This window comes from Lagopus muta, chromosome 5 (assembly GCF_023343835.1).
Source record: "Lagopus muta isolate bLagMut1 chromosome 5, bLagMut1 primary, whole genome shotgun sequence".
NCBI lineage: Eukaryota > Metazoa > Chordata > Aves > Galliformes > Phasianidae > Lagopus > Lagopus muta.
In genome coordinates, this window is record NC_064437.1 from 51,135,049 (window position 1) to 51,153,774 (window position 18,726).

The 18,726-nt window shown below is 40.7% G+C and overlaps 1 protein-coding gene across 8 annotated transcripts in view; it reads right to left on the reverse strand.

Annotated features, from left to right (window-relative positions):
* EXOC6 (exocyst complex component 6) overlaps positions 1–12,343 on the reverse strand; it is an 84,806-nt gene extending 72,463 nt beyond the window's left edge. For 2 of the 8 annotated variants that reach the window (XM_048945272.1, XM_048945271.1), the window contains exon 1: positions 10,762–12,342. In XM_048945272.1, coding sequence (XP_048801229.1) covers positions 10,762–10,883 — 122 coding nt within the window. In that variant the 5' untranslated portion in view covers positions 10,884–12,342. Of the gene's footprint in view, positions 1–9,096; positions 9,230–10,761 lie in introns of those variants that run through there. The other 6 variants (XM_048945273.1, XM_048945279.1, XM_048945276.1 and 3 more) reach the window with 4 other exon arrangements.
* Positions 12,344–18,726: the final 6,383 nt, after the last annotated feature.

Below are 18,726 nucleotides of genomic sequence, written 5' to 3' on the forward strand. Positions count from 1 at the left end.
CAGCTGTAAAATAGTATTTACAATTCAAATTTGCACAATGAGTTCAGTGGGATCCATGCAAGCACACACACAAAAAAAACTGATCATGCAAATTAAGACTTTAAAACAGAACAGCCATTTTGACTACAACCGTGGCATCCCTAAACACGATCCTACAACACATGTTCAGCTTAAGCTGCAATTTCACAGGAAACGCTGCAGAAATTTCCTTTGTCTGGCAATATATAAAGATATTTTGTGTTTACACAAACTACAAACTTTGTATGGGTTTTTCCATGGAGTAATTTCATATAGGTTGCCATGTACACCCTTAAAAAGCTTTATAAAATAATGTCCAGGTGTTTCCTGTAATTCAACTTGAGTTATGGCAATAAGCACATTTCTTAAAACCTAACCAGACTTTCTTTGCCAGACACTACCTAGGGTCCAGTTCTACCATCCTTATTTATAATCACCTCTCAATGCACTATTTAAAAGATCTTATTACATGCCAGAACAATGCAGAATCCAAGCCCTCGCCTAGTCAGAGAAAAGATTTTATTAATCTTAGTTTAGCTGGTATGCTTCACTTGCCTGGTTTTCCTGTATGTGCAATTTCTGTGAATTGTTCTCACTAATAGTATCCTGTTTCTATGAGCAGGAAAGGGCTGAGTACAGTTTGTTAGTTAACATTACTTCCTATAACCAGGGTCCACATTCTGTGGCAGCAACACTACAGCAGTCATTGTTCACCCTGGATAAGCAATGGAGCACACCGATGGCTGTTAATGGACATCCTCTGCAGCAAAACAAGAGCTGATAATCAGCAAACCCAGATTTGCAATAGACTTCCTCCTTCCTGTTTTTACACTGCTGACCAAGGAGATGCCGCTTCCTGCTGAGCCTTTGTGCTACTTACTGATGTATGAAGCAAGAAACTGAAAAACAAGTGCTGTGCTACTTTTTTTTTTTTCTTTCAAATTTGAGTTTTAATGGTAGATTTACCAAAAAAAAAAAAAAACAAGGCAAAGAAAGTGAGTGGAGTTGGCACTTTAGTACTAGCTTCTGACATGCAGCAAAATGCCAAGTCTGGCCATCTGCTTCACACATCATCCAAATAATACAGTGAACGTAGCTGGAACTGATGCTATTTCATGGAAAATATAACCAGAAACAAGTCCATATATATCAATATTCTTATTTTCCCTTTTTATTTCCACAGACCATAACAGTAATTGATCACTCTGAAGAGAAATGGGGAATTTACCTAGAAATGACAATTTGAACTTCTGGGATGTTTTTAAAGGTTTGATCAGACTTCTGCTGTGCATGTCCCAGAAACTGTCAGCCATCTCCTACAGCTCACATGTCATCTGTATCTGGGATGCTTTATACGTAATCTACAAGATAACTACATACCAATTGTTTTTGTACAGCCTTCATGACACATACAAAGATTGAACAGAGCATTTAAAGTAACAAAGGCCCACTGGCATAACTAAGATGCCTAAGTAACTTGCTTCAATTCATTTTGAATACCAATGCCACACAGATGTGAATATATTTAGAAATAAGAAGTTCCAGACTAAATAAAATATCCAATAATGTAACTTTCACAAACAATTTGATTAAGAATGGATTTTATTCAATATAAAAAGAACAGATGATAACTCTTAAATGTATCACATTAAATGTATAATTAAAGCATACATTTTCCAATAATTTGATATTATTTGTGTTAACTTTATGAGCTCACATAGCCTACACGTAGGACATAAAATTTTGATTTTTCTCACACAAATCCACAAGCTATGCTACAATCCTGTTACAAACACATCTCCCAGATCACTGAAGAAAACGGAAGATGACTTTTGAGAAGCCTGTGTAATTCCAAAGCCCATCTTTCTGTTGGGAAATATTTTGTATATATATGTGTATGTGTTACCTGACTTTACTAATATTTGACAAGTTACTCCAATACTCTATCTTCTTGACAAACAGACTAAGTGGCAGAAAAATTTGTTCAAGGCTTCAGGAAAGCTAACGCTGGCAACCTCGCATTAATGCCATTTTTGAGAGAAGATGGTGCATTTTGGTCACCTGGTTATAATTCCTTCAGTTTAAAAAGCAACGTAGCATTAACTTTACATTAACTTCATGCTGAAATTAACCTAAAAACAAAGCTTAAAAAAAAAATGCTATCTCACTGATACCAGTGGGATAGTGACAGCCCACAAGCACCCCCAGGCGTAAGGAAGTTGGCAAACTGAAAACCCCCATGACAGCTGCTACCAACAGAAAAACCCAACGCTCTGTGACAGAAGGAGAGCAGAGGGTATCGACACTCAACCACACGATACTTGGATGTTTGAAGCTGAAATGTCTCAGGAGCCCCCTTAGATATATGTACTACAGCATAGGCATCAATTCTGTACTGCTCTGATTAATGGAGAATTGCAAGACTTGAGCTCAATGCAGTTTTGCATGTAAATTTACTTTCTCTGAGACAGTGAAAATATCACTTAGTTGCAATTAATATTTAAAAAAAAAACAAAACCAAACAACCTTGCTCTCTTCAGGTCACCTAAACCAAACACATAAGTCGGGGGGTGATGCACTCTAATACAAACCTGCCCTTCCCCTTCTTCACCCCTCCTCCAGCCATGAGGCTATGTTACTGGCAGGACAGGTCCGCAGCAGCTTCTGCACAGGACCCAGCCAGTCAGGAACACAAATAACTCCTCAGCACACACAGACAAGATGAGGAAAAGACATGTTGCTGAGCAGACTTCAAGGTGAACATCAAACCGACCATGATGTCATTGTTTTACCAAGGTCTGCGGTGACAGAGATAAGGTTTGGGCATTTCATTCACTGTCAGATAGTAGCCAGAGAGACTGGCAGCACCTGGATGGTATAGCTAGCCATAGCAAGTCCTTAAGTAAGATAAGATCTAATTTGACTATTTGATGTCAATGCAAAACTAGCTTGATGTTTTTGAACAAGTTAGAACTGAATATTGTACTACAGCACATTGAAATATTTTCCTATTTGCACACCCATTTCTGGCATTATTTAAGAAAGATCAGTCCTCACAGATTTCCACATTATTTCTGAAGTATAATCCGTGATATAGAATGTGAAAAAAAACCACTGAACTGCATGTAGCTGCTATAGCTGCAGCTTTATATGTGCAAATACTCTAGAACTTACGGGTCAAAAAGAGGCTTATGTTTAGTTGTCAGGTAGACAGCTGCACTGAGAAAACTGCAAAGTCACAGAGCAATGGTTCAGAAATGCACACAGAAGGCTAGAGAACAGTGCATGCCACTGGCTTCCAAAAAAGAAAAAAAAAAGAAAAAAAAAGAAAAGCCAGATGAACCACAAATATTGCAGGAGAGTGCCCATATGACTGATATTTGTGTAGGATGTAAAATTAATGCACCTCCTATGCATATTGCAGGTCCAAACATCTGGGTCAACAGACACTACATAAAATCAGCTTGAGGAATAACTCAGTAGAGAAGCTACCTAAATAACAGACGACTTTCCTGAATTTAACAATGTAACAGTGAATAGGCTACAACCATGGTCAGTCAGGTTAAATTGAGACGAGACATGATGTGACAGACCACAGCAGCCACCTATTAAGTACACCCCTGCGGATCTGTCAGCAGATGATGTCTTTCTTTTAAAAACTTTCAGGTATTTTGAAACACGTTTCCTGAACATAGGAACAATTTCAAGCTCTTTGGTAATGCTCATGGAATTACAGAGAACTCCTTCAAAAGCATTCTTCTCACAGGTTAGGGGTTAGGTCGAAGCCTCACTCAGCAGTTTCCATTTGGAAAACACTGCAAGGACTGAGTCAGGAGCTGACGCATAAACACTCACAAAGATTGAGATAACCTGATTTGCAGACACATATTTCATGACAGACTTAATCAGCATGGAACATAAAGATTTTTGTACAACCAGAAATGTGATGCAGACGTGATTATCCACCAGTTTCAGGCTTTGTAAAAGCAAAGCACTGTGCTGAAACTTGCAGCAATTGAAGTGAATCCTCACCTTTTAAAGATCTTCCATGCAACCAGTGGCAAATCTGAAGAATTTCTGAAATATCAGACTAGCCTACAGAATAAAGAAAAAACTGCAGTTCTACCACTGAATATATAAATGAGAAATAATTAGCCCATAGCATACAGTATTATTATGCTGTACTCATGCTATATAATGGGCTAGTGACCAAAAAAATATTGTTCCAAAAAATACATATTGTGACAATCTTGTTCACACAGATATTTGCTTTATCCGATTCTTCCCTTTCCACTTCAATACTTTGAATATTACCCTGCTCCAAGCGCAAAGCCTGCAGCAAACACAACACAGGCAAGCCACTGGTTTACCAGGACACCTCCAACCCAATGAGGAGGCAGTTCTCTTCACTTTACAGACCCAGCTGCAATGTACAAGGTAGCTACTATAACAAAGATAAACTGATACATACATATATATCAAAGCATGCTCTACAATCTGATCCAGAAGTTAGAGCATTCCTGAAGACACAGACCAATTCTTGAACCAGAAAAATAGCTTATAACACTGTGAAATATCCTATTTTTTGAAATTAAGATACATTATTAGACCAATTCAGTTCTGATTCAAAATGCTGGCTGATGACCTAAGAATGCTTTTGCATTTGCTCTGCATTAAGAACAAGACTGAGTTACAGACAAGAGAATTGCTGCCTCATAACCCAAAACCAAAATATGAGAACACAGAAAAATGCCTTTAGATAACAATACCTGACAAACACAACCATGGGGCAAAAATGAGGGCAACCACATTTTGCCATTGGATAACCACACTGCAAATCCCAGCAGCCCAAAGGCAAGCACTCAGAAAACGCATTTCCCAGCCTGAGAGTGTGCAATGCTGCTCTGCTTCCAATAGCCAGAGAAATCACCCTGCTTGTACTGCTGCTTACCACCTGTGCTGCTAGATACAGAACCACATAGCCAAAGTGTGCCTACCAGTGATAGCACACACTCTCAATAAATCAGGTTACACTAAAGCTTCAGAGCATCCTGTCACACTGCAGAAAGCATTTCAGGCATTCAATTACTCGGCTTTGGACAGACCCCTCAGAGGATATAGGAATCTCTTCCCCACATGACCACAGAGCATTGCAAACTCAGCAACACGAAGGTCATGAGACAAAGTGTTCAGAAAAGTAGTCCCACATGCTTATGCTAGATGCTGTCAAGCTAGAATTTAAGAGGTCATTCATTTATTTTTTAGAAAAGACCTTTGAAATATAACACGTGGTAAACAAGCCAAAAAAGACTCTTAAATCTTCTTCATCAGGATACAGCTAGAACAGCATCTCCTGCTTCACTGAGCTGCTTGACCTTTGTTGATCAACGTATCACTAACCGGAAGATAAGGTCAATCAGACTCTGAACAGAATTCATCTTATTAATTACCCTGGTGTTTACAACAGAATATTCAAGAATTATTAAGACACTTTAAAAAGTTGACCATTGAAATGCCATTAGTATATATTTATATAAAGTTCAATGACAGCCTGAAAGGTTTTTTTTTGTTTTGTTTTTTTTTTTTTTTTTTTTTAAATGGGAATAAGGGAGTTGTCTCCTTCGTTGTCTTTTATCTTTTCTTTCTGACACCTCTTCCTGGTTTTGCAAACAGCTTGTATATGACATGAATTACCAGGTATTAACACATTATATAAAAAGGTGTGTGTGAGGAGCCTCTAACAGATGTTGTCATTAATCACTTTCAGTTGGCCATTAAAGCTAGACAGATGTTGATAAAGCAGTCTCACAGAGCCTGCAGGAAAAAAAAAAAAAAAAAAGAAAAAGAAAAAGGAAAAAAAAACACCAACAAATAAATCCTGGCCTGCTCTACGCACAGTGTATGTACTTAATGCAAGGAGTGTTACGCAGTTTATTTAAGTTGCATTTGTAGTGACTTGGTGCACATCACTAAGTTTAGACATGCAAGTCAAATACCAGCAGTTTTTTGCTTTCAAAATCATCCAGTTAACACTTATAATATTAATAATTATCAATATAATCAAACACAGTCTCTGCATTTGATATCTATAAAGGTGCACAGCAATCTTCAGAATCTAACTTTCTGTCCTAAATAATAAGCAATGCCTCTGTACCTTCATTCCTCCTGTAAAGGACCTGGCTTCCCCACAGGGGTGCATCTTAGTACTATAAATCCCACACAGAACCAATCCTCGCACTGTTCCTTACCTGGCAATTATCACAAAACCATTACATATCAATATCCTACGCATCAGCATGGCCCCTCCTCTGCTGGAACAGACAACCTTGTGCCAGCAGAGAGAGATACACCGAGCTGGCAACAAAATGCTGAGGGAAAACAAAAGCTACATAGAGCCTACATATTACCCCCCTGCATCTCCCCTCCCTCTCCTCCCCCCCCCCCCCCAAAAAAAAACAAAAACTAAAAACTACTTGCTTGTAAAGCATTAGGAAAACATTAAGATCTTGACAGGAGCAATTGGAGATAAGTCAGATCTTGCATATCCTATGATCTCTGGCATTAAGCATTACCTCACGCTTCCTACCCAAAGCACTCGCCTTAAGCCCCTTCCTTTGTTCTGCTGTTTAAATAGCAATATTATTGCTGCGCCTCATGTCATAGTGCTGTAAATGTTCTTCAAGCACTGAAGATTAGTAAAATATTCCATGTTATATAATGAAGTGAATGTAATTTCAGTAATCACGTGAAATAACAGTATCAGTGGATTCCTCGACTGAGAATCAATGGGCCACTTGATGTGGTGTGGCTTAGGCACTGCACATACAATTATCCATCTTACTTCTTTCATTTATACTGCTTAGCAAGTAAAAGCTGTGCCTTGTGCAGATAATAATGCTCCCTTTTATGTTCAAGTTTTTGTTTATCGAAATAGACTTCAAAATCGGAAGTGGGGTTTTAGGCTTTTCAGTCTCTCACAGCAACTTACCAATTTTAACAGGCTGCTAAGCAGACCTCTCAGTCTTGGTTTTAAACATTTCTGATTCTATAAAACAGCCAAATATTTCTATGGTGTCAGTCAGGCTTCTTTCAAAGTGCTCAGCCAGATATAAATGTTCTTCAGTCCAAGTTACTGGTTTGTATGTAAGTATTAAGTGCTACATCACACAAACCCACACTGCTTTTCTACCAATTCTGTCACCAACGCAAAACTCCCTCTCTGGCAAGTCAGTGAGATAACAAGAAATCCCTATATGCTCATTTCAACAAAAAGGACAGGAACCATATGCAAAAATCATGACTCTAAATATATTTATTAAAGCTTTGACACTTTAAACGTATAACACAGATAAGAGATTGACATTGTCCCTTTCATATTTTATGTCTTTCCACCATCCATACTTGTGTTCCCCAAACACATCATCTTCCTCTGCTCAATCCTATTTTCTCTATGTCCTTCACATAAGTTGCTCTAATAAAAGCTCTATTTCAGAGATTGTAGCAAAGCTGCAATTGTACTTAATATTTTGCTGCTATGTCTTTTGGGTTCGCAGTACTTTTTGCAGACGTCAGCTTCACTGTGCCTGGGCTTGTCAGCTCAAGCACGGCTGAAGTGCCTCCAGGGCCAACTCAAGCCTGAAAACACCTCAGCTGCCTTCTCTCAGCCAGAACTCATGAACTCTCAGGTGAAACTCCCCATCACACTCAGCTTCAGCACCTGTGCATGCATGTCTGGTACTGGCTGAGTTGCAGGAGCAGTAAGGGGAGACTGAAGCAGCCTCGTGCAGCTTGTTCTGAGCTGGCTAAGACCAAGGTGGTGCCTGGGCTGCTCTACCACCACCACGCTCCTGTTCAGTCCTGCCAGGACTGACGAGCCCTGGCCCTGCTCAAGTTCCCATACTGCAAACACCCACGCTCAGTGCTGGAGGGCAGCAGCCATATACAGTCAACTGTATCAACATCACTCACTGTGAAGTACAAAATGACCCATTTTGCATCCAGCAAGCACTTCTGTTCCTTAAGCGCCCGGTATATAGCTCCTCAGCATCCCAATTCATTTGCCATTTCCTATACCCCAGCACACAGCACCCATCAAGAAACCCGGTGGTGCACTCCCAGCCCTGCAAACCGCCTCTTCCAGTTTCGTGCATATCAAATCTCCACATCTTCCCAAAGAGAAAACCACCAATGGGCTGCCGCCCATACCTCCTCACTTCAGACATCTCTCACCCACTGGCAGTGGAGTTCAACGTGAGTCCTCTCCTCATTATAACGACACCATACCCGACCCACTGCCCCCAAGCCCTCCCTTCCCTGAGCAGCCCGGGCTGAGGGCACCGCTTGCCTCCCCCAAGCAGCACAGATCAAGCAAAATCCTTTCTTTGACACTTCAATTACGCCATTTGCCAGTACCTAGATTAAAAAAGAACAGCCATTGAGGGCACGGCATGAATGCTGTCAAACGCCCAGGACAGGAATAGGAACACCGTGGTGAATTTTAGACGACCGCTTCCACTCACACTGAATTATCAGTCTATGGACTGTGCATCGACCGGCCTTACACAAACCCCCACCCGAAACCAGTTTTCGCTCCGGCTCCCAGCGCAGACCCCCACGAAGGATGTTCCCGGCGAGTGCCGGGAGCCCAGCCCGCCGCACAGCCCACACCCAGCAGGTCCCGGCTCCACGTCCCGGCCGGTGGCCCCAGCCCCAGCGCCGGCCCCGCCGGAAGCCGTGCAACGCGCCGCTCCCCCGCACACAATAACCGGGGGCGGGGGCACAGCCGCACCGGCGCTCTGCCCTGCCGTCAACGCTGCTTGCCCGGAGCCGCGGCCACCCGCGGCCGTTTTTTGTCGGGAGTCCCGAAGGGAAGCGGCGGTCGGGCCTCTGCGGGGCCCCCGCGGAGGCCGCGCGTCCCCGGGGCCCGAGGCTGCCGCTCCCGCCGGAGGCGCCGCGGGCGGCCCCGCGCCGTCTCCGGGGAGGAGCTGTCAGCCGGGCCCCGCCGGGCCCAGGCTTTACGGGGCGGGAGGGGAGAAACCTTCGCCCGGCGGCGGCACCTCAACGCTCGCCGCCCCTCACCTCAGGGTGGGCCCGACGCAGGCCGTGTCGGTGCTCTCGATCTCCTGCAGGATCCGATCATGCTCCGGGAGGCTCTCCGCCATCTTGGATGGGAGGGACCCGGCAGCCGCGCCGCTGCGGGAGGCTCCGGGGAGGGACCGAGGGCGGGGGCGGCCGCGGAGCCGGGCGGGGGGTACCGGGGGAGACCGGCGGCGGAGTCGTGCCGCCCGTGGCAGGACGAGGTCCCGCTGCCTGAGCCCCGCGCTGCTCCGGCGGCGCCGCACGGCGCAGACCTCCGTCCCTCAGCACCTCACGGCGGACGCGGGCTCAAGAGCGGCCTTGCTGTAATGGGAAGTTCCGCTCTGCTTGTTGGGCCTCGGTTTGTTTGTTTACTCGCCGCGTTGGCTCTTTGTTTGTTTGTTTGTATGTATGTTTATTTGTTTATTTATTTATTTGTTTGTTTGAGCTTCCCAATGCCGAAAGCACTGCCTTGCTGCCTTTCAGGAGCTGATCTGGAGCACTGCAAACGGGCATTGTATTTCTACATTGCTGCTGCTTGTGTGCTAGTGTCCTTGGGCACCAGTGCCATAAAACCTTTTTCAGTCAAGTAGGAATAGCTCCTCTTCTATTTAAATCGCATATATTGCGGTCTGTGGCCAAAGATGAGCTACTCCTTGTGTCTGCATGCTCAGGAGACAGGATACACCTGTGTTCTTGTCTGCACAGGTGGGAAGCCAGCACTGACTTAACTGAAGGTGTTGATGACACCTACTGAAACAACAAGGAATATTCTAAATGTAGAACATGAAATGTGTGCTGCAGAAAGAAAATTGGGGAAAATGCTACAGGATATCACTGCAGTAGTATTTCCTTCAAGAAATATAGTATTTCCTTTAAAAAAAAAAAAAATGCAGTAATGATCTTCCCACATTCCTTCTTTTCTCCTTCGGCCCCACACTCCCCCATCAACAAACTACTCAAGTAATAGATCAACACATACATTTTTCAGGGTAAATGAAATTCTCTTTCTTTAGCCTGATAGTCACTGCAACCTGATGCCCACAGCAGCAGGCGGGCTATTTTTAAAGGTCTTCTACAGCTACTGACAATATATTTAGGCACATAACATCATGATCTTTTACATATTACCTTTTTTTTTTTTTTGTAAGTGTGGATATGCAGAAGAATTTTTTCAGTTATACCCTCACCACTGAAGTGTTTCCATAAACTGCACGTGAAAAAAATTATTTACATTTTCAGATATTTAGGGATATCAACAGTAAAATTTTAAGCATTGTTTTTAGTGATTAAAAATAAAGTCACATTTATTACAAATTTAAGAATAAGAAGCAATTAATTCAATAGAAATATAGCTGTTAAGCTAAAGCCCTGCTACACAAAAGAGCGATTCTTCCCTTATTTTCATGCTTAAGCGCAATATATTTATTTCTGGAGAACACAAAGCCAGCCAAAGACAGCTTTCTCCCAGTAAAGACTTGCACAAGTGTCCTTGGTTTGTATTTTTCCAACCAGGCCCAATTACACCCAAGTTAAATCCCACTACCCAATAGATTTCAATGTCAAGTTAACAAAGTTTGTGATACACTGGGCTGACTGAAGTCAGAACAGCTGAAGAGTGGAACAAATCAACCATGAACGATATAGCTGTATCTAAATGATGCATACCTTAGGGTGGTTCCAAGAGGCAGCTCAAAGGACTCAATCTCAGCAAGGGCATTTTCATATATCTGATCTTTGTTTTCTTCTAGATACATTTCAGACATATTTGGCCTGCTCTTCCTAGCCATAGGAAGGCCATAAAAACTGCTCTAACTTCAGGAGAGGACTTATATTCTGATCATTATCGTTGACTAAGCGACTCTGCAGTCAGCAGAACCAGGCATGAAAAAACAGATCCTGCACTAACCTCGTGACTCCTGAGGACTTTGTGTCCAAGAATGGTGCACAGCTGCTGTTTTCCTGTCTCTGCTGGTAACATTTGCCTTGTGTGCAGTACTCAGGCCAGTACAGTCATTTTTCTCTGTGTCTGATTTATCTTTATAGGAAATTTGTTGGCAAAAGTAATATGTCTACATCCTTGTAATAGTTCACCAGTAATAAACATTAAGCCTGAAATTATGTTCAAGTCATTTCAGACACTAGGTGTCAATGCTTGGTTTCTTTGTTAAGTATTATGAGATTTAAAAAATAAAAAATTAAAAAAAAAAAATAGTGTTCTTAAAAAGAGAGCAGGTTCATGGACCTCGAAAAGCAGACTGGAAAAGCAGAGAAACTCTCACATTCTCACCTTTTTCATTCTGTGCATTAACAGATGCTGGTTTTAATATAAAAACATACTGAAAATGTTCTGGGACAACAATAATTTTTATATGAGTGTGTGCCCTTATGCAACAAATAGAACTGTTACTACTCATTACCTGCTTGGTAACCTGCAGTGTTCAGAGCAATACTAGGCTCATGTCATTGGCATACTTTGCACAACTTGATGTCAGGCAGCTATTTCAGACATGAGACTGGCGTTCTAGTGCTTTCAATTTAAACAGGTTTTTGGAAATATAATTCTATACTGAGTGGCATATCAGTCTTGTTATACTGGATTATTTTTGGTATTTCAAAAGTCTCAACCAAAATTATCCCAGTACTGTGCCAGACAAAATTAATACAAGTCTTGACACCAATGGTGCAGTTAAGAATTCAATACAGGAAAACATAAATTACTCATTTCTGACAGGGGTGATGAGTTGTTCCAGCAGGAGCTTAGAGGAGGAGAGCTCACTCCAGAGGCAGGCACAGGGAATTCTAAGGGCTGCACTGTGTTACATATGTACAGGTCCAAAAGGCACTCCCTGGAGCTTCTTTAATCATTTGTTTATTTTTAAACTAAAATTAAGCAATTGCTCTGTTAGCATTAATAGCCAGTACTTTTATTTCTTTAGTGTTCCGAATGGTTTTTATACCTTTGGTAAGAAATTGGTGCCTGTGATTGACCCATCCAGCCACTGGATGTCACACAAATGCAGATGAAATGATACTGTAACTACTCAGCCTGATTTTACCAGACACTAGATTAAAAGATAATTTATCAAGTTTGGAGTGAACATGTGAAAATAAAATTACTACTAGAAAGAATTATTACATTTAATGAGTTTGGTACCTACCTTGTAACTTGTATGTTTGAGTTTTGCCATTCTGATTGAAAGTTTAAAAGTTCTGAACTAAATCACAGTACTATAACTTCCTCTGGGTTTTACCCCTTCCTACCAGTCATATCACTACTGATAAATACTGGGTATTTTGAGGTGCCCCTTGCAACTATCCTTTCTTCACAGCTAAGAGCAGGTCATACCTGAAGGTAAGTTATTAATTACCAATGAATTAAATTCCTGCATATGATGTAAGTGACATACATTAAAAATGAAAAATACCAGCCTGATGCAATGGCACCTTAACAAAGGCTGGGCTGTAGACTTAGTATAGGCAGTTTAAGAGCCATCAGCCCTCTCCTGAGCAACACAGAGCAGAACTCAGCTCCCGTCACCTGAGGTATCTGACCCTGCTCTCCAAATTCTGGCCATAGTCTAAGGGGAAAGAAGGAGTCCTCCTGAGAGTGAGGTACATCTTGCAGACTGATCTCTGCCTTGATCTTGTGCCACAGCAGCCTGATCACTTCACCTTTCTTCAGTCCGATCTTTGCAACACAAAGATGTGAGGGATTAAATTGTTTCCCCCACCGAGCACTTAAAACGATCAACTGTTGCCAACACATATTGCAAAGGCTGGTCAACTAAATAGGTTAACTCACTCTTGGTCAGAGGTCTTGGAAAGATGCAGAGCAGTTATTTGGTGAGGACATTTACCTACTGAGGTCAAACTTATTTTGGGGCAAAATTTCCAATAATTTCTTTGAATTTCAGTAACAGACTTCTGAGGGTTTTATTATTCCCAAATAACATGGATATCAGTGCAGTATGTCTACCCACTTTCATCTGGATCATCTTTCATCTTTCATCTTTCCCCATTGCAGTGGCTCATGATAACATGACATAGGATAAAATAAAGGACATCTGCAGCCATGTGGCAGAGCACAGCCAACCCAGATAGATCAGCAACATCTTAGACATCCACACCTCGTGCCATCACACACCATAACATGGAAAAAAAAATAAAAAAATAAAAAAATAAAAAAAAATTCAACAATGGCAGCATGATATGGAGTGCTTTCATGAACATTTTTGTGTGATTTTTAGTGAGTTTGATATTTTGATACAAAGATTTTGGATGCAATTACTTCTCACTCCTTTTTCAAACATGCAGGAGCTTCCTTTAGATGTGAACCAACAAAAAAATCTCAATCTGCTGTGTAAATGTTGCTGTAGCTATCACAGCTGCATATAAATATACATTTAACCACAATAAATCAAAATTGCCCCTGGCTCGGCTTCATGGCTCTCTGGAGAAGTTTACACCCATATTGAAACTACGTTAGATCAAGACATCTGAAGAAAGACCTAATAACTAGTTGTGGATCTGTAGCCAGCTGCATGCACAGAAGTCCATTAGTGTCAGTACACGACAAAAGCCCATCCTGCTGTAGGTGCTCCTGCCCAGTGCTGCTCTTCATCCTGCTCCCTTCTCTCCATCTCTGGACTTCACCCACCAAAGCTGAAAGGGAAAGTAGGAAATGCCTCTCCTACAGCATCGCACTTGTACTAGTTAGGCTTTAACCACGCCAAGAACCTTGGGAAAGTTCTCCTGTGCTGGGAGAGCTCCTGTGCTGAGAAACTGACATCACTAGAAGTGAGCTGCTACTGTGTCTCTGCATAAAACATCCCTGTAGCAAGCATCTGATAAAATGTATTCCTTCAAGGCTGTGAACTTTGCTGATCGCTTGCTGCTGTATTCCTTGCCAAGAGGGAAATGACTCTCTTTTCAGAACATTTAAGTAAATTATGCTTCCTGGATTACAGAAAAAATCTGTAAATACATTGCTTTCTGTTTTAATTACATCGGATTTCAAAATAAGACAGCATATACAAATACTAACCAGATTACAGAGGTAACAATATTTGATAGCACACTTAATCTGCTATTTCTATAGCTAATTGTTCAAAACATTACACATCTCTCCTAGGAGGGAAGTTCATCACCAACTCCTTTTAACATTTTATTTACATCTTACAAGTGCCTAAGCATATTAGGAGAGATCCTTACTGGCACTGATGTTATCTCTGTAAAAGTCAGTAGAGCCACAGAAGCTATTTGTTTGATGGAGGTACTCCTGAGTGACAGCAAGAGGAGCACATTTCATTCTCTGTGCTTATATAATGTTGGTGCCATCAAGGAACAAGTACTATGTTGTTCTCCCTGCCTTAAGGATCAGGCACTGGGTAAAACCCCAAGCCAGCAGCTGCCCAGGAGCATGGGGAAGCTTTGCTTCTTCCCTGAAAGGTGCTGTGCGTGTCAGTGGCACAGAACAGATTAGAAATGGAAATGACATTTGAGGTCAAGAGCCTGTGCCCAACGGACATGTCAAAGGAGGTGACCTCTGCCTGGCAAGGGTAGACAGGGGTAGACAGACACTGTTCCACCTGAGCCTGTCCTCACTGCAAAGCAATGCCCTGCAGAATCACTAGAACAACCTACTGGATCATTTTTATCATGACCTGTATTATTTAAATAATTTAGGGAAAAGAAATCCCTTGCTTGAACATAAGCTTGAATCACTCTGGATACCAATTAATTAAATTAAATATCTCTAGGCACTTATCTCCTCCCAGGTTCTTATTTCAGCTTAGTTTAAACTCCATCTAATTGATATAAATCAAGTAACTACCAGAAAAAGAAAAAGGAAATGAAAAAGAAAAGAAAAAAAAAAAAAAAAGAAAAAGAGAAAAAGAAAAAAGAAATGATCAGAAAGCTTCTTGCACCAGCTCTCTGTGGGTCAGGCTTCTGCCGCATTCTTCATGCTTGCTCCACTGAAGTTTGCAAGAGGGGATCATTAACATTAGCAAACCACTCTGTGATGGTTATTTTAATTAATTTAATTATTTAATTACTGGCCAGAGGGAACCTTCAGGACTGCTGTTTACCAAAGAACCTGGTTATACCTGTGACAGCAACGTGGCTACTTTAGTAATAACGAGAAGTGCAAGAGGAAGTGTTTGAAATTAACAATATTTAGCTAATTTAGCTTATTTGTTTTGTATTACTTTGAAAGGTCAGGAAAATAACAGAAGACTTACATAGGCAAAGTATTGTACTTCAAGATAAAACTTTTTTTTTTTTTTTTTCCCCCAGTAAATGAGGGCAGGAACCATTTCTCAACCCTATCTGACAATAGTAGCTGCGTACTGGTACTATCTCCCAGTTATACTCAATGAACACAGCAGGTTAAATCTTGTAAATCAGCACCAATGGCTCTGAAAGGAACCACTTGTTTTTTAAGAACATTCCAGCAGTCCACAAACACTTTTTTTTCCAGTGAAAACTGAACAATTACAGTAAGACTCTGTTTTGGTAAGAAAATAGGAAATGATGCTAAACAAAAGGGTATGTTTATTTAGAGATTCCAAGGCCATTAATTTATATTAAGTAACAGTTTGTGCTCAGAGACTAATCAGAGGGTGATGTGAATCATTGATCACAAATGAACTTTATAGATAAGGACCAAGTGCGGTGCTGGATGATTGTATTATATATTAACAACTTTCAGGGGCAGCTTTTGCTGATTCATTTGGCAGGAAGTGAGTCGCCAAGAGAGATTTCTAGGGAAGGAACAATCAACAATATTTTCATATTAAATAACCTCCAGTTACTGTATTGTTCTCACAACATTTGATAATGAATGCTTTCCTGTTAAAAAAAAAAAAAAGTATGTATCACGAAAACAAAGACAGATCTGGTTACATGGCTAAAAATACACAGACAGCTCAGCAAAGCCAGGGGAGGGGCTGATCAATTCAGAAATTGGGAAGTGTGTGTTCCCTGTAAAGTTCCCTGTGAAGCCATTGCGCAGCTGGCAATTCATGATACAGTAACAGCTATTCTTTTTTGAAGGAAAAAAGGTTGTCCTGTTATCTACCTTCTCAGCAGAAAGCCCACAGCGTGGTGGAGTTAGGTCTGGGAGCAGGGCTTGTTTCCCATGAGCTCTGCGCCACACTTCAAATATTGCCCTGTAGTGCCACAGGGGTCACAGAAGTGCTAATTCCCAAGTCCTGTGCCACCCAGCCCAGGCCAAGGAGGTGTTGTCCACAATGCCAGCAGTGGTCATTTGACTTTCATAAATACTTTCATAGCTACCACTAATACAAACATTCATAGACATTCAAATAATAACAATAATAATATAATGAGCTTGAATTACAGCTTGATCTGTGATGAACTTAGTCAGCTACAAATCCGTTCCCTCTAAAAAACAAATGGGAATGTGTGGTAGCAAATAGAGGAGTAAAAGGTTCTGCAGTATCTAATTAGGAGGCTGGTCCCTTATGTCTCCTCTGCTTTCACAAGGAAACCTTTAAAGAGAAAACACCTGCAAATGCTGTGTAAGTCACCAAACAGAGAAAGAAAGCAGAGGCTCTTATTGTAGGTACTGCTCCCACTGGACAGCACTTAGATTTTTTCATGACCAATTGTGGAGATCTTTAGCAGCAAGGTTAACCTCCTGCAAGGTTTTCTGCAGTACCTGTCTTTTAGTGCATAGTAAGCTCAAGTGGTGTATGTTGGAAGCAATCTTTATCAGAGTGACTTATAAAGATTTATGCAGAATAAGAAAGAAAGAAAATAAATCCAAATAAGTTTGATGCAGTACTTTGAAATTTTTTGGTCCAGTAACATTATTTTTTTCTATACAATATGCCTAACTCTTCTCCGACTCAGGCAGTAATTATCAAGCAATATGAAAATACAGCACTGCAAAGGATAAGCATCATGAAATAGAAAATTCCCCTAATTTTTACCAAAAAGGACCACCTGATAAAATACTGAATATCAAAATCCTGTCATTTGAACAGTTAAAAAATAAAAATAAAAAAAATCATATTACAGCATCTTGAATGTTGTGGTGAGTCAGCAAAATTCATTAACAGAACTGTAACCCAAAATCGAGATACAGCTTGTGCATTCAATATAAACAGAGACTGCACAGAACGATTTAAAACACCAGACAGGAATGCCAAATAAATACTTACTCTCTCACCTCTGCCAGTTGATCTCATCATGGGAATTCAAGCAGCACAGCTCTCAGTAACAACACATTATAAGATTTTGGCTGTCCTGATAACACAGCTCATCTAAATGACAGCTTAAACAATGTGTAGCTACAGTCTGCCTGAACCAGAAAGACGAGCTTAATTAACTAATCATGGCAAAATGCAGACAGGGGGAGCCTGAGAATTTCCTGGCTTGAGAATCAGTTGTTAAAATGTCTGAGGTTATTCGCTGTAACATACCAAAAAAAAAAAAAAAAAAAAAAAAAAAGGATACCCATAAGGAATTAAAATGCTTAATTTTGAAGAGGAACAAATTGCATTCAACAGAGTAAGCAGATTGTGATATCTGAAAATCCCTGATTTTAAGTCCAAACAGTTATTTAAATCATATTTTCTCCTCTACATACAAAAATTTATGTAAGCCATAGAGAGGCTTTGGAAAAGATCTCAGGAAGTACCTATTCAGTGGAATTGATTAATAATAAAGGTGGAGATTTAACAGCCTCTTGTCTCCATTTACCCAGGAAAGACAATAAAGATACATGGGCTGTGGTAAGAACAAAGCCAAAGCACTTGTCTGCCAAGCATTGCGCTAAGCAGTGAGGAGAACACTTTGAATACACCGATTCCTCCACACATTAGCTAGACATACATTTATAAGACAGATCAACAAAAGAGACTTGCAAGATGTAACCCATGGAAAATATGGTGACACCCAATCAATACTGGTCAGATCTAGATCTGTGCTGAGTGTGCCAACAGTAAAGAAGTTAGAAAGCAAACAACTATCTGATAGAATTGATAATGAATATTCATATTTTCATGCATTTTTATTACTAGTGTAAGATACAGCCCTACAGTCAGGAAAAAAAAAAAAAAAGTTAAATAAAGGATGGTTTTATATGTGTTACATATTTACATACTTTAATATATTTAATAATTTATCAAACTTTTTTTTTTTTTTTTTTTTTTTTTTTTCTGTTGACAAGCACGAGAGAAACATTTAACTGTGGTGGGTGTCACTTTCTAGCAAGACTTGCTTGCTTCATAATTTCAAGTAAAGGAGGAGAAGTCTTTCACAGTTAATCTCAGTGACCTGTAGTGCCTGGAGGTGCTGCCCCACCAGGAGAGAGAGAAAAAGTTGTTCAGACTTTTCATCAGCCATTGCCTGTCACCCTCTCCCCCACCTACATAAGCCTTACATTTATGCTTCCGTTTTTCTCCTAAAGGACACGTGTTTCATTCCGAGGTTATGAACCCAGTGGGGTAAATTCTGCCAGCTGGAACTTTGCCTGCAGAATTTCCCCCCCATCTCTTCTTAAAAACCTTAGGGCAAAATTTCCTCACTCGAACACAGAGTAAGACTTCACATTTATATATATATATATATATATATATATGTATGTATATGTATCTTAAA